Source organism: Melospiza georgiana, chromosome 8 (assembly GCF_028018845.1).
Source record: "Melospiza georgiana isolate bMelGeo1 chromosome 8, bMelGeo1.pri, whole genome shotgun sequence".
NCBI lineage: Eukaryota > Metazoa > Chordata > Aves > Passeriformes > Passerellidae > Melospiza > Melospiza georgiana.
Window position 1 is genome coordinate 19,016,788 of NC_080437.1, and position 15,938 is coordinate 19,032,725.

At 41.2% G+C, this 15,938-nt stretch overlaps 1 protein-coding gene across 3 annotated transcripts in view; it reads right to left on the minus strand.

The window, feature by feature from the left end:
- Nucleotides 1-1,983: 1,983 nt before the first annotated feature.
- LOC131086405 (WASH complex subunit 2A-like) overlaps nt 1,984-15,938 on the minus strand; it is a 34,150-nt gene continuing 20,195 nt past the window's right edge. For all 3 annotated transcript variants that reach the window (XM_058029409.1, XM_058029408.1, XM_058029407.1), the window contains 7 exons: nt 13,896-14,024; nt 13,590-13,685; nt 11,339-11,455; nt 8,775-8,987; nt 6,437-7,039; nt 5,627-5,801; nt 1,984-2,472 (listed from right to left, as the gene is read on the minus strand). In XM_058029409.1, coding sequence (XP_057885392.1) covers nt 2,336-2,472; nt 5,627-5,801; nt 6,437-7,039; nt 8,775-8,987; nt 11,339-11,455; nt 13,590-13,685; nt 13,896-14,024 — 1,470 coding nt within the window. In that variant the 3' untranslated portion in view covers nt 1,984-2,335. The remainder of the gene's footprint in view (nt 2,473-5,626; nt 5,802-6,436; nt 7,040-8,774; nt 8,988-11,338; nt 11,456-13,589; nt 13,686-13,895; nt 14,025-15,938) is intronic.

The window sequence follows — 15,938 nt, forward strand, 5'->3', positions numbered from 1 at the left end:
GCTCATCCTATTAGCAGGTGCTAATTACATTAACCACTTTACTTTCCATTTAGGTTTTAAAATATGCAAGACCTACCCTGACTCACTGTTTGGTTTCAGGCCCAGTTAAAATGATGACTTTTGAGAAGCACGTAGCAGGTATGGGAACCTGTCAGAGCTTCTGGGTGCTGTAATACTGAGCCTTCAGCTCTGCCCTTCCAGAAATATGCAGCTGTGGTTTATCAAATTTGCATAAAAAGCCAAAAACCAAACCTGAAAAGCAACATACAAAAAACCCCCAAATCACCAGAAAACCAACACAACCCAAAACCAAACCGTCTAGCCAAAACCCAGTTCAAAATTATCACCTCTCAGACCAAGCCCTCCCAGAAGTGAAGTGCCTAGACCTCATTTTAATATGTGAAGAGAGACCAGGAAAGGCACAAACACTCTCCGTCTGCCAGTTTAGAAAGACTAGGTGGGAACAAAGGTTCTGATCTACATCATAGAAACTTGCACTATGAAGAGCTTTTCTCTGCTGAGCTTTCACATGAAAGTTTAAGAAACACTAAGGCAGGAGCTTTTTTTTCCTACTCCAAGGTCTTTTAGCCCTCAGGGTTCTTAAGATTGTGAACAGCCCTCTCTGCAATGTTAATGGAAGTTATTAATGTGAAGGGCCAAGAAGAAAGATGCAGAAAAGAAACAGAAGAGTTTACCATCTTTTTCTTAGTCATCATATCTTTGAAGCCCTTCTAAGCACAGAAGAAAGCAGTAAAGAAGCAGTCCAGATCACATACAAGGCATATGTAGCAGATGTAATGCCTATAAATAAAAGTTCAAGTGCTTTCACTGCAGACACCCATTTGCAAATAGCCCCCACACTCTTTTTCAAGCTGCTACTCTCAGCTTAATCCCCACTTAACATGAATCATTGCCAGGCCCACCTATGGTGCAAATCAATACATCATGTTTCTCCTTTATCCCTTCCAGCCTTTCCTTCTGCTTTACCCTCATTAGTGCTAGATGTTTCAGCTGTAGTATTTACTGTGCCTGATAAAGGAAATTCAACTTGAGAAACAAGGGACTGAAGCAGGTGTCTCAGAATGGGGACTGCAGTGCAAGTGGGAGTTGATCTCAAAGAAGTCCTCTGAGCACATGCTTTAAATTCACAGCACAACAGTCTTAAAGAGTCCAAGATAAAGTAGTCACTATCATAAAAGCAGTGAATCTAGTCAGAATTGCAGGCAGTCACTTGTACAATAAAATAAACATTTGATCCTCCTGCATGTATGCATTTGCTCTCCTTGTATGCATGCAGGAGAGCAAGTGTCTACCACTGGGTATCAAGTACAGTTAATGGCATCTGTTTCAGAAGGCAATCTAGAAAATACAGGGAGCAAAGTTAGACCAAATACATTCCATGGTTAGAGGGATTCCAGAGCAGCAACCTCCTGTATACAGCCTACACTGTGTTATGGAGGAGAGGGGAAAGCAGACCTTTAGGCACAAAAGAGTCTTTCCACAAAGTCAGCCTGTCAGCCTGTAAGTGACCAAGCGTGCTCTGGACAGATGGACTTTGTGAAAACACTTATTTGCAAAACTCTGGCAGCTCCATGCTGCCAGGTGAAAAATCTCATTTAATGGCCTACAGCTTGAACAGAAGACACTTAGGTTTCTGTTGTCTTCATGGACCGCTTGGTGCTCATTTGTAACACACTCTCCCTGGCAAAGCAGCATTAACTGTTGTTATTTTTACAACCCTCATTAGCTGCCTATATGAAATACCTCATTAGAGCTGGTGTCAAGTCCTGCTCTGAGATTTCCTAACTGCTCCATCTGTAAGAGAAGCTGTACCTGGTACTGAACCCAGCCTTACCCTCCCACTAGCTCAGTAGGTGGCAGCTGACCCAGACAAGGCACAGTAATGGTTTTGGTAGCATTCAAGTCATGATGCACACATTCTAAGCAAGAAGTAAAGAGGAAAGTAAGACGTGCAGACAGATCAAGTTTAACAGACTCCATTTACTATTTATCAATTATTTTATCTATAGATCTGTTCAATAAAACAAACTATACTTTATAGTTTATAGTATAGATTACTTCATTGCAGGTATTGCACAGGCTGTATTCATCTCGGCACCATGGAAACATGATAGCAGGAGGTTACTGTATTTTTTAAAAAATATATAATTTAGCAGAATTAGACTAGCACAAGAGAATACTAACCATTTTAAATGGGTAATCTCATTTAAATATCCACGTCCATCTCATTCCAGTTCTAGTGAATTAGAGAATCCAGAGTATTAGTACTGGACAGGGCTAAGGAAGGCTGCTTCTCTGCAACACATCCCCTTGACTACTGGCCTCCAAAGGCATTCAGCGGGTCATCAAATGTGCTCAGGATCTTGCTTTCAGATTTTGGTTCTGAGGCTGCTTGGGAAGATCTGGGTTTAGGAGTAGGTATCTTGACTTGGCTGCTAGAGAAGATATCATCTAAAGAGGGGAACAAAAAATAGATTTTAATGAGAAGTGACTATTAAACAGAAGCAACATTGTACACAAGAGACTCCATCACACAGCAGTGACTGCCAAGGACATTCTGTGATAAACAAATGCTTTCCTGCTACTTGCAATTCTGAATGCATTTGTAAGGACATATGTGGGAGCTGTTAAGATTTTTTTTTTTCTTCTTAGTAGACACCATAATACTTGTATTTTATAACATGTTTGGGTTCTCATAAGCATTTGTAAAGTACTAATAAATTAAAGCTCCACAATAAATTCTACCATGCAAGTGCCAGATAACATCCCTCTTTATCTACAACATTAGTGTCTGAGGAACCTGAGAGATCCAAGAGCTGTGAGGTTGTTGCTAAAGAAAATCCAAAGAGGAAAAGATGGTGGTTGCTAGCAACTACTGTGGTGATATTCACTAACCGTGAGTCTAGTGTACAGCACAGTAAGAACATAATATAAATCCCCTGAGAACAGACCATTGCTAAGATGCAATGAGGCAGACAGCTATAACCACTATCCTGATGAACATTCAAGAAGTCTGTACAGTTTTGAATCAAGGTCTTGCACCGCCTCCCTCAATACAAGCATATCTCTTGTGAATAACCAGGATCACAAAGTGGACAAATATCACACTGCCATTAAGGCACAGGACAACAATACGTAGAAATTAAATCACCCAACACAGACAGCCTGTGTCAGCTGCAGAGCTCACAGTCCTGCTGTGGCTAGAACTGATTGTGTTCAGGACTGTGCTCATGAAAGAGATGAAGCTGCTACCATACACATGCTGAGGGGTTACCACGAGGTTTCCTGAGTGTACACAACAGTGTCTCTTGTACTCTAAACTAAGAAATTTAGGATACTCAGATTAGGCAGTCGGAGTATAAAACCAAAAAAATTACAAGCCTTAGATATGAGGATCACTAGTGATTCACAAGGCCAGTGTAAATAGCACATAACTGGTCTTGAATCCCTATGAAGAAAATATGGGTGTTATATAGAGGTTAATATAGCCACTGAGTCTAACTGGTCAGAGCATAGCTCTAATAACAGCAAAGTTGTGGGTTTGATCCCCATATGGGCCATTCATGTAAGAGTCAGACTTGATGATCCTTGTGAGTCCCTTCCAACTCAGAATATTTTATGAATTACTAATCCAGAGTATAGAAACCCAGAGTATAGTATTTCAATCTTCAGCCCGCAGCCTAACCTTGAGCAGAGGCCAAGCACAATGTGGTCTATCAAAAAGTGTTTCCCTGTCTCTTCTCACTACTTCCAATTCAGCATGTGTCTGCTACTGTGCTGATCACAGGGATTACACAGGAATAATCCAGGACCACATTTCAGCACAAGAGCAGTTTAGAAAGGCAGCAAAACAGAGTAATCCCCTACTGGCATCACTCCAAAGCAAGAAGCTATTCCATGGATTAGCTTTACAGCACAGGGGAAGTACAGAGACTGCCATAAGCTGTAGAGGTATCACTCCTATTTTTAATAAAGAGGCTTAAAGAATACAAACATTTTGCCCAGGGAAAACAGTATTTGTCAGAGTGCAAGAAAACTCAGTGACCATTTTGAAGACAGGCAGAGGTGACATCAGCTATAAGGTGATTAAGGACTCTAGTGACTGAAAGGTGTGGTAGGATGAAAGAAAACAGCCTGCAGCCTTCATCCCCTCTCAAACTGCAGCTGAAATTTACTGTTTCATTTGCAGCAGAAAGGTTCTCCTAAGACAAACACACACAGCTCTGTAAAAGTGCTACCACCATCACTTAAGCCAGCCCTTAACATGAAATGTAGGCAAGTGCCAGTTCCACAATTCTAGTGCAGAACACTCACATCTTCAGGCATCCCCCTGCACTCTTGTGGGTGTGGTGGAGCTCCATGGGCATTAAGGAGCTGCATACCTATGGCTGTACCACTGAATAGTCACCACTCTACAGGAAGATGAAGTCCACCAGATGCAGGTACTTTAGGTGCAATAGGCATCAAGATCAGCTAGGCATCGAACACAAAGCTCTAGCACCAGAGTTGATGACAAAAGTGGAAGTACAAACAACAGGTTCTTTTGTGGCTAACTTTCAAGTGGGACTCTACAACTGTTTTTTTCAACATTCAGTTCAGATTTTTCTGTTGAATATTTGGAAGGGGTAACTGCTTGGCAAATTTTTTTTCACTTACTACAGACTACATGAAAAAATATAAGTTATTAAAACAAGATTTAAAAAAAAATTCATCCAATATGTATTTCAAATACCTTTCTAACAAACCTTTAAGTCTTATTTTTTATATCAATCAAGAAGATTTTGAAATCTCAAGATGCTCATTCTCCAGCAAGTTTTCTAGCACATTTACAGACTTCAGCCATCAGGCTAGAGTGCTTAGCAGCAGTCCAAGTAGAACAGTGGTAAGTCAGATTCAATTTGAGTAAGTCAGAGGGAATGAAGACTTGACAAGAACCAAAGCTGGGGAAGAAATTTTGTCTTTGAAAAGAAATACATGCAATCTCAAAGAGCTATGAACATGATGAGTCTGAGAAGAGACAGAGCTGAGAATCACATTACTTTCAGTATCTCTGCTGATGGAGAAGAAAGGAGCATGCTTTGTGCATCATTTCACATTACTACTCACTGTTTTTTCAACAAATTTTACATAGCAAACATTTGGTTTCAGGTGTAGTATCTGTAAATTGTCCTGGGTACATGAATGTAAACAAAAGCTTATGGGCTCCAAGGTAGTTAACACAATAGTGAAGGTGGGATAGACAGAGATGATAGTTTGCTTGTAACAGTGATTCATCTGAAAATGCAATACAAAAAGCTGAGCAAATTGAAATACGGAATCTGTCTCAGAGCCATAACGTGAGATGAGTCTCTTAGAAACTTCTCTGGAGTAATTCCCTGCAGGAATTAAACTTTTTCTCAGAACAATTTTATACTCTCTCCTAAACTACTTTAATGCCATGCTAGCTCTACAAATCTAGAAAATTCTCATCCAAGATTAAAATCCAAAGATGACCAGAGATTTCAGAGAAGTTGAAAAGCAGAAGGTCCTAAAACATCTGAGATTAATGCAATTCAGGACAATAGTACAAGACTACTAGCAAGATTTTGCTTATGCATACACTTACCCATATCATCGTCAAATATGGATTTTTGTTCCACCTTCTTCTTGGTCTTCTTTTCTTTTGGTTTTGCAGTTAGATCCGCAAAAATATCAATGTTATCATCAAACAGGTTTGTCTCTGGTATCTTCTCTTTAATTTTGGTCACTGGCTTAATTGCCTCAGTAGCAAATATATCATCCTTGAAGAAAAATAGAGAAAGATCTCATCAATTCACAACACACTTCAAGAGAATACTCAAATTATCTGTACACAGCAGCTGAGATGTTTAGAAGGCTTGGGTTTCCTGGGCTTATCAGACAAAGGTTGAACTCAGCAATCTGAGAGGTCTTTCAATCTGTCAACCTAACTAGCAAGAAGTGTGAGACCCTTTTCCTCATGGGGGACTTGGCAAAAGTGCCTTAGTAGTGGATTGTACACAGGTCAAGTACCGCTCACAGAGGCCTGTATCAAGTGCCCAGCCCACCAATTTTATTCCTTTTTTTAAAGTGTTATTTAGTTGCTGGGAATTGAACAGACAGTTAATAAATAAGAACCAAATACCTTATTATTCTGAAAAAGGTATGCTGTCACAGCACATTCAGTGCATGCCAGCTCTGTGTTAACACTCTACCTTTTAAACTACTGGTGCTGCTAGTCAGGGGCTGAACAACCAAAGAGTTTTTATATCCCAGCAGTGGAGCAGGATTGAGAGTTTACTTCACTCCCTTATCCTGCACACCCCATCCTATTCAGCAGCCTCCATTAAGTCTAATTTAGAGGGGTCTACATATGAACCTGGGAAACAAAAAACAACGTGGCAGATTCAGACATTACCTCAAAGATATCTTGGGCAGTAGGGTCAACTGCTTGGTGGACAGCAGATTTTAACTCCTTTTTTCCAGTTTTTTGAGAGGTGAAGAGAGAATCTTCCTCTTCCTCCAAAAAAGGTATAGGGCTGCTTTTTGTTGAAGACTTTTGTTGTACAGGCTGGAAGAGATCATTGCTGTCCTGGTCACCCAGATCAGGCTTTTTCTCCCTGCCCTTTATGGGTTTGTTAGCCATACTGTCTGGCATTCCATCCTTCAGCTTTGGTTGTGTAACTGGTCTGGATGTTGAGCTGCTTGCAAAAAGGTCTTCAGATTCAAACAGATCATCCCCATTTTCTGTGGATTCTGGAGGAAGGAGTTTGTTTGTCCCAGCAGACAAAACACTGCTGTGAGCTGGTAGTGACAAGCTAGAGAGAAAGCCATTTTCCTTGGACTCTGCTTCAGCAGCAAGAGGCTCCTTTATGCTCTCTACTGCTGACATCTGTTTTGGTAGAGAGAATTGTGGCTCTTTATTAGAGTCCATGTCCTCACTCACTTCAGCCTCTTGGGCAGCCAGACGCCGTGCCATTCTGCTCGGGGGTCTGCGCTTCCCTGGAACCCTGATCCTGGTCTGCAAGGAAGGAGAAAAGCAAAGCAGGTCATACATAAGGAAAAAGCCCCACAGGACATTCAAGCTTGGAGTAGTTAGGAGAAAGATTTAGAAATATAACCTAGGATTTCTGATTTGCTGCCCTTTCCACAGCGATGGAACTGGTGTACAAAAGCAATAGCACTTGCAAATGGAGTCACAACAGGTCAGCAAGCCACTCTAGCCCCTTGGCTTTAGGTAATACCTTAGTCAGCCTGTTACCTTGCTAATCTAGGGGCTTTTACAGTGCAGTTCAAGCCATGACTAATTGTATTTTCCACGCAATTTCATTTTATGTGTAGCCTGTTGCAGTTAATTGCCGCTTTTAAGGAAGCCCCCTGCAAGTTTCCATTACAGCCTCTCCCCTATCCCACATGGACAGGAGTATTTACATGGGTAGGAAATAGATCACTACAACTTCTTCCCTTTTGTTAATTGCTTCATGCACTGTTCTTTGAAAGGGCAGAATGCTGGGCAGGTTGCTTTGTTCCAGCCATTGGAAAAAAAGTGCATTTGACTGGATATATTTACACTCAAAGTTGAAAGGCTGAAGAAGCAATGTTATGCCAAAATTATAGCATCTAACCTGAGCCACAAAGCACATTCACTCTATAGTTACCAAGATGCTTCTTCTCAGATTACTTATGTAAAAAAACATGCATCATCACTACACTAAAAATCAGCATTCATGGTTGATAATATGCAGCTACAGGCAGTCTATTCTTTGCAGGCCTATCTATTTAAAAGTATCATAATAGAGAGCTTTGTCTGTTGGAACACGCTGCTATTGGAAACAACTATGCCTACATAGTAATGCACCAGGCTGATGTACAAGCTTCAAACCCTGTCACTAAGGGGTCATGTCAGCCCTGGTTGTTGGTGGCTGCTGTATCTTTCCAAGTCATCTCTGCTACTCATCTAGTAATGAACAGCCTCATCAGCATCAGAGGAAGAAAGAATCAAAGTTAAAATCTTAAGTTATCTTACTCAAACTGCTGCTGTCAGGAAACGCCAGACTTACAAAATCATAGGCACCTAGATGAAATCTTAACTACATGGCTGACACTTCCATTTTTTAAAAGAACAACTAAGTCTCTAATTAGAATATGCCTTTTGCAGTCCATAAAGTAGAAAGTATGAGTGAAAAACAAGTGAGTCAGGAGGCAGAGATGTGCCACATCAAAAGCTGTAACACTTCTTTTTGTTTTCCTTTGTGTGAAAACAAAAGTTTTCCTTGAAAAAGAAGTGAGACTTACAGTTCAGGACAGTATGACATTTTTATCCACAGAGGAGTTAAAAGTCACCCTACATCAGTGATGTGTTCTGGATAGCTTGTGAAAGCAGCTGCCTGTTTTATAGTTAGCCTAGCAAGATGTCTTTTAAATATTTTTTTGGGTTGGTGTCTCCTGGGATGGGACAAGATGTTATGCTAACATACCTTCAACCAACAGGGAAATCCAGTATTTGGAAAAGGTACTCATGTACCTTAAAAGGCACCAGGTATATGCATAAGCCCCTCACTGAGCTAAGTATAGGTGCTAAGCTAGACTTTCTCTTCAGTGATCCACGGAAGTGAGAAGGGATTAGATTTTCACAGTCCCATTTAGATTCAGATAAACCACACTGTTAGCAGAACTTGCATACCAAAACAAACTCCTGCACGAGGACAGACTGTGTTTATAACCCCCCTTCCTCTTATCCTAAATACCAAGGTTACCTTATTGGCGTTGTGCAAGGTGTCTGCTTGCATGGGCTGATCAAAGCTTACACCCATCTCTTCATTGCTTCCTGTGGCAGAGAAGGTTTCGCTGTTCTGCACCTCCTTGGGCTCATGTAATGGAGTGTCCAGCACTGATAAGGGGGACTTGAGATTGGAAACCTTAGGCATTGCACCAGGTAGTAAGGCTGAAGGGTTAATAGCTAAGTTAGCCTACAAAACAGGGACAACAAAAACATACACACAGAGAGAGATCACATTACTACTGCTCCAGAGCAGGCATTGCCCCAGAGAAGCAGCAAGAACTAGTGTATCTCGGTAAACAAGTTCTACTTCTAAAGTACCTGGCTTTTCTCAGACCTAAGAACTTCTGTGTCTCCCACAAGCTCAGTCTCACTAAAATTGTGGAGTGGTCAACACTATTATTCTGTGTAAGAGCTTCAGGAACAGCAGGGTCAAGTTATGCCAGACCAAACACCTACGTAGATCAATATTCTGTCTGAGGAGACAATGATTCTGACTTTGAATGGTACTGTGATATAGACAGTTATTCGTCATTTTGTGTCAGAAGAGGGATGTAACCATCGTGCCCCCCTAAGAGTCTCTAAACCTACTTAATAGTGCTAAGAACAATAGCAGTTCAAAGTGGAGCCCACCCTCTGCCCCCCCAGCATGAGTAAATAGTGCTGCTTAGAGTCAGGACTGAAACAGAAGGAGGAAATAATATTAAACATGCGATACAGAAAAAGCAATCAAAAATATGCCATCTGAAAAAAAATAATAATGTTGCAAGAATAAGGTAAGGAAGCAATAAGATTTTGGTTCAGGGAAAGCTATCAGTGAGGCAAGGAAGATTTTCTTTTTTATTTTGAAAGTTAAAGTGCCAGTAAAGTTAATTACTTGTAGCTTTCCAATCCGAGATGAAGGCTCTTTGATTTTAATGGGAACAGGACCTGTAGATTTCTGCACAAAATTACATTGGATTAAACAAGTTGACAAGTTGTTATCAACCAACCATAGTTTTCATTTTAATACATGTATAGAAAGTAGCTAATTGCTTACCAATTTTTTCTGAAGATACCTTGTTATCATAACATTCTACCATTATAGCTATAGTCACAAAGTTTTCAGCTTCAGCTTCCCACATGCGATGGCCCCATCTTCATTACATTTCATTCACCCATCCTTCTACCCAATATTACACTTTGCCATGGTAACTGAACAGCATCCATCTTCTCCAGGTCACTGCCATCACTAGGACAGTTAGGACAGCTGCCCTCAGGCAGGACAGCTACCTTCCCTCTCCTTGCTTATTCTGTCCCCTGGTGATATGAAGCCATATTGCCAGGCAATGATCTAACTTTTCTCTTTGTGACTGGCTGTAACAGGGCTACAGACTTCAATGAAGCCCACATGGAAGCCAAGAGAGCTTCAAAATTGTTCCACTCAGACTTCAAAAAAAACCAGCTTCAGAGAAGTGAGCGTTCCTCTAAAAAAACCCAGGCCAGTAGTGCTAGAAAGAAGACTAGGCTACAGGAGCAGCTGTTTGGTCTGAAGACGTGGGCCAATCCTAGGACTCAAGGAATGAATCAAATCAGCTAAGGTGCACTTCCCATGGCTTGCTCTCCACAAGTTTGGAGTCTGCATAGTTCTGTGAGTTAGGTAATAGTGCTGTTGGTATGACTGGGCAGTCAGAGCTCCTTCAGCTATGTTGAAGTAACTGAGACTTTGCAAGAGTTATAACACTAGTTTGAAGGGCTTGAGAGCATGACAGAGGAATCCTAGCATCTGAGGAGATTGTTCTCTACTTAACTGCATGTGGTGTTCAGCTTAACCTCAGACAGGCTGAAACCATTCCTAAGCTGGCTGTAGCTACAGTAGCTACAAAAACCAGGAAGATGAGCGTGGTTTTAAACTTCAAGGAACACTTTACAAAAAGGGAAGACATGCTAATTACTAACTCTACAGATGTGCTCTGTGTTCTTCAGCCCAGGGGAAAAAAAGAAACTCTCACTCCCTACAACAAAAAGCTAATCTTATACACATGAGAATCCATCAAGCAGCTCTGGTGAGACACAGACCAGAACTCTGGTCCAGATCACCTCTCCCAGAGACTCTTGATTCTGCAAGATTAAGGACAGGAGTCTTGTTTACTCACCAAAGAGACTCCAAGATAGGAGTCTCAACTGACACAGATTTGTGCTGCATGCCCTGATCTCCTTTCTGAGAAAGGCTGCCTTTAAAGACCACATTCACACCAACAGACACTGGCACTTCAGAGAAGAAGAAACAACTAATTTTCAGTACCTAGGGTGTAGCTCTTCACTGTCATTTCACTTTTTAAAGTGAAATGTGCATGTACAATGAATAAAACATCAATAACATTTAAACTTCTTGCTACTAACAATGCATCTGGTGATAAGCTGAGCAGTTTGGTCACACACTGCTGCCTGGCAGCCAGTGAATCCAGGCATTACTTTTCATCTTTCCAAGACAATTAAAACAGGATTATACATCTCCTTTTTCTTTGCATGCTGTTCAAGACACAAGATTTAAGTACTTGCCTCTGTAGTTGCTGCCTTCAGAGTCTCATCTTGCTTGGCACTTAAAGCATTTTCTAAGTTACTGCTCACTGAGGAAGGGCCAACACTGGTCTGAAGAGTTTTCTTCTCGGCCATTTTCTGAAAGCATTATGGGCACAAGTCAACATGAAAGGGGTAAAAAGCATGCTGTGCAGATCCAAAAAAAACCAAACCCAAAACCCCAAAAGAACACAGGCAAAAATCTTTAAACAGAAAACTGGCCACATCTTTTGATCCTGCTGTGCATAGTTGTATTTGGTTTGCATGGCCAGGTTTTGGTAGCGGTGGTGGGGAGCTATAGGGGTGGATTTTGTGAGAAACTGGTAGAAGCTTTTTCCATATCTAGCAGTGCTAATCCCTGGTGGCTCCAAAGATGGATGTGCTGCTGGCCTAGGCTGAGCCAATCAGGAACAGTGGTAACCCCTCCATTATAACATACTTAAGAAAAAAAAAAGTTATTGCATAGATGTAATTGCAGCCAGAAAAGAGCGGGATGAGAACACGGGAGAGGAACCGCCCTGCAGACACCAAGGTCAGTGCAGAAGGAGGGAGAGAAGGTGCTCCAGGCACTGCAGCTGAGATTCCCCTGCAGCCTGTGGTGCAGACCATGGTGAGGCAGCTGTGCCCCTGTAGCCCATGGAGATCCACACAGGTGCAGAAATTCACTCACAGCCTGTGGAGGAGACCCAGCCAGAGAAGGTGGGTACCTGAGAGGAGGCTGGGAACCCAAAGGAGGTCTGGGTCCTGGCAGGGACCTGCAGAACTGTGGGAGAGGAGCCCACACTGGAGCAGGTTTCCTGATAGGACTTGTGACCCTGTGGGGGATCCAGGTTGGGCCAGGCTATGCCCAAAGGACTGCACCCCATGAAAGAGATGGGATGGACTCAGGCTGGGAAAGTTCATGGAGAACTGTCTCCTGTGGGAAGGACCCCATGCTGGACCAGGGGAAGGACTCCCCTCTCTGAGCAGTGGCAGAAACAAGGTGTGATGAGTTGACCTAAACTCCCATTTCCCATCTCCCTGCACAGGGGGGATAGGAGGTAGAGCTGGGAAAGAGAGACAGATGGGAGAAAGGTGTTTTTAAGGTCTTATCTTACTTCTCATTATTCCACTTTGATTTTGATAGAAATAAATTTAATTAATAGCTCTAATTCAAATCTGTTTTGCCTGTGTAAGTATTTTGTGCATAATCTCTCCCAGTCCTTATCACAACTCATTTATATAAAATATATAACTTTGTTATATTTTTTCTCCCCTGTCCAGCTGCAGAGAGGAGTGAGGGGCTTTGTCAGTGTCTGGCATCTTGCCAAGGTCAGCTGACTACAACAATAGTCATTGATTTATGGCTCTGCAAAGCAAGGGCCTTCCATTCCTTTAGTCTACCTCAACCTTTGCTGTCTGTGCTAACAATTAATAATGAGAGTTTCAATAAACTCTCATATTTCCTCATGAACAAAACAGCAGAGAAAATAAAAGCACAACACTAGCTAAGGAATTGTGCTATTTTTATATTTTATGGAGCAACCAGGCTCTATATATAGTCTCCCAAGCACTAATTACTTAAGACTACTCTGTCCAGAGTCCTCAAAGAAATAGTTTTCAGGAACTATTGTCAGTTTTCTAGATAAACTTCCAGCTATAGACATGAATATAGACTAAAGTAAAAGTTAGTTTCAATTTAATTAAGATAACTGTATTTAGAAGTAGCAGTTTAAAATGTATGTTAGGACTTTGACCTCAGATCACCAGTAACACAGTCTAGCTCATTACTGCACCTACTCACCCTTTAAAAACAATTGGGTGACCATGAGGATTTTAACACTGCATCATTACCTGAGATCAAACCTGCAGAAACTTGAATTACACAACTCTCAAAGCACAGCTCATCAGTCATGCATAAAGCACAGGGAAGTAATATCAGCAAGTTAAGCAATTAAACAAAACAAACTCTACTACTCTGATTTCTGCTCAGGTGTGCTGTCTTACACCTAAGCCAGTCCCAGGTGTGCATAAAAGGAAACAGAATCCAATTATTTCATCCCAGCTTTGAGAGACCCAAGGCATCATCTGTTTGCTCCCTATGTCTTCAGGGTCACAATGACCATTTCTGTTCTCTCAAAAAGATTTGAAAAGTCACTTAATTTCTTGTGGGTATACAAATGGAGAAAATCCCTTCCCCACACTTCTTTCCCATCTCTTTTATTTATGCCATTTACAATAGAGAAACAGGTACCGGAATGTTTGTTTTAGCAGTACTGAAGAGATCATCCTCATCATCATCCCCAAACAGCCCTCCTCCAGGTGACGGCTTCAGGATACGGTTTGCAGACTAAAGAAACACAGGACAAAGAAAAGGTGTGTCACAGACCCAAAGCTCATCCCTTTCAGCCCATGATGCCAGAATATAACTGACATTAGCATTTGGCCCTCCCTGGAAATCAGTGACCTCTAAGCTGTGTCCAAACAAGGAACATCAGCACACTGAGCACTCCAAAGACTGTTTTTAAACAGGAGGTTCAGAGGAGGGCTTTGAACTCACCATTGACTTCTTGGGGCTGGCAAAGAGGTCAACATCTGGGTCATTGTCCTTCTGAAGTTTGTGACTGAAGAGAAGCTCTTCATCTTGAAAGACCCCAGTGCTTTTGGGCCCAGTACTTTTCTCAGAAGCCTGGAAGGAGGGGAAGGTCCACACAGTGAGAAACTCCCTCTGTGAGGAGGTTATTTGCCTCACGATAAGGCAGGTTACAATTCCCTGAGGCTACACTACAGCCCTGTACTGCTAACAAAAATACAACTTTAACTGCTGGTTGTTTTATTTTGACCAAATTTGCAAAACTTACAATGTAAATATTTGTATTTACAGTTCAATTTAATGAGAAGCCATTCACCACAATATCTGTGTCTGCTGATCTAAGATCCAGCTGCTACTATTTACTTTAAAGCTCCCTTCAAAAGGAAAACAAAAACTTTTCAGTATGTTATCATAACTGTACAGTAAGATTTATATTCCAGTAAGACTTTTATCTCTCAAAATTTTCAGTTAAGGATGCAGGACACAGTAGCAAAAGCAACAGAATCTCTTGGTTATCTTCCTAAGTGATATTTTCAAAGAAGAATAAAAATATAGATTTTTTTTTAACAAAAGGCCAGTAAAGCTATTATTGTTGCTAGACTCCCCGTTCTTCTCCTGTGCAAGCAAGCAAACACCCACATGGAGGAACAGAACATACTGCCTTTGGCAAGAACTTGTACTTTCAAATTTGCTGCTGTGGGGAAGATTGCAGTTACCCACATCACCCTGTAAGTCCTCCTTTACCTGGCAAAGGTAATGAATATCAGCTCCAGCACCAAAACCAATGCCTGTGTATGACCGTGCTCATTGCAGGCACCCAGGTGCAAAGGCAAAGGCCCCACTCAAATGTCCAGGTAAAGGCCCATATCTGGGTTTTACCACTCATTTGTCCCTATTAAAACAACTCAAATTAAAGGATGCCTCTTCAGAGCACGACTGGCTGTCCAATACTATGACATCAGACAAAATCCAGGCAGCAAGAGCGGTCTTATAGGAGTAAAGCCTGATTCTACCCATTCCTATTTAAGTCTCCATGAACCCCAAGGGGCTGCCTAAATTTAATTTCCAGTACACCACTTTTCATCCATACAACCTCTCCTATGATTTTTACTACTGCAATTTCTTTATTACATTCTCAGTCTCTCTCTGCCCCAGCTTTAATTTCGTATCAAAAGCCAGGTAACATTTTTAGAGCACCAGAACTACTGTTTATGCCCAGATATGTGAAAACCTAATGCAAATCTAGAATTATCCACACACAAGTTGAAATAAGCCAGAAAAGCACCTTTCAGATTTGCCTATCAAAAAGGTTAAATTCATAAATTACTGTTCTGATTTTTGCACTTCAGCACCTTAATCACTTTGTGACTATTATATGCTGAAAGATGAGAACTTTGAAGGAAAGATTTGAATAGATTTCTGTTTTTCCAAATTCATAAGACAGGTGTGACTTCTTTCAATCATCTCCCAGTGTGCTCCCCACAAAAAACCAAACACAGTATTCATTCACAAGTGATAAACAAGGGCCCAAGCTTAATAATCCATTTTAACTCAGAAGCTGCTCTAAACTGGTTTTTCTACAACAGTCATCTATTTCATTAAGTTCCAAGGGCTTCTGAGTAAAGTGTACATAGGTTTTAGGACTGGCTGCTTACTTTACATGGTCACACTAAGATGACAAAACCTTGTGGTACACTGTGGTATATAGTATATAACTTGTCACCCTACTTTAAACTTACAGAAAAAATTTCAGTTCATTTGCATCAAGTAGAAACAAGAATATTGCCATGGATTCAAGGATATTGCTGCTGAAAATTCCAAGTGCACCTCTTGATGGTACACACTATAGCAGAAAAGCCAGAGTAATAATACGGTTGCTGGAAGCTTTTTAAAAAAATGAATACACATACCTCAAAAACAGAAGAAAACATAGGATTAAGGTAATTATTGTTGAACCTAAGTCTGAAGGCATATACCAAACTGTAACAACGTTAAAAAAAAAGGGAGATA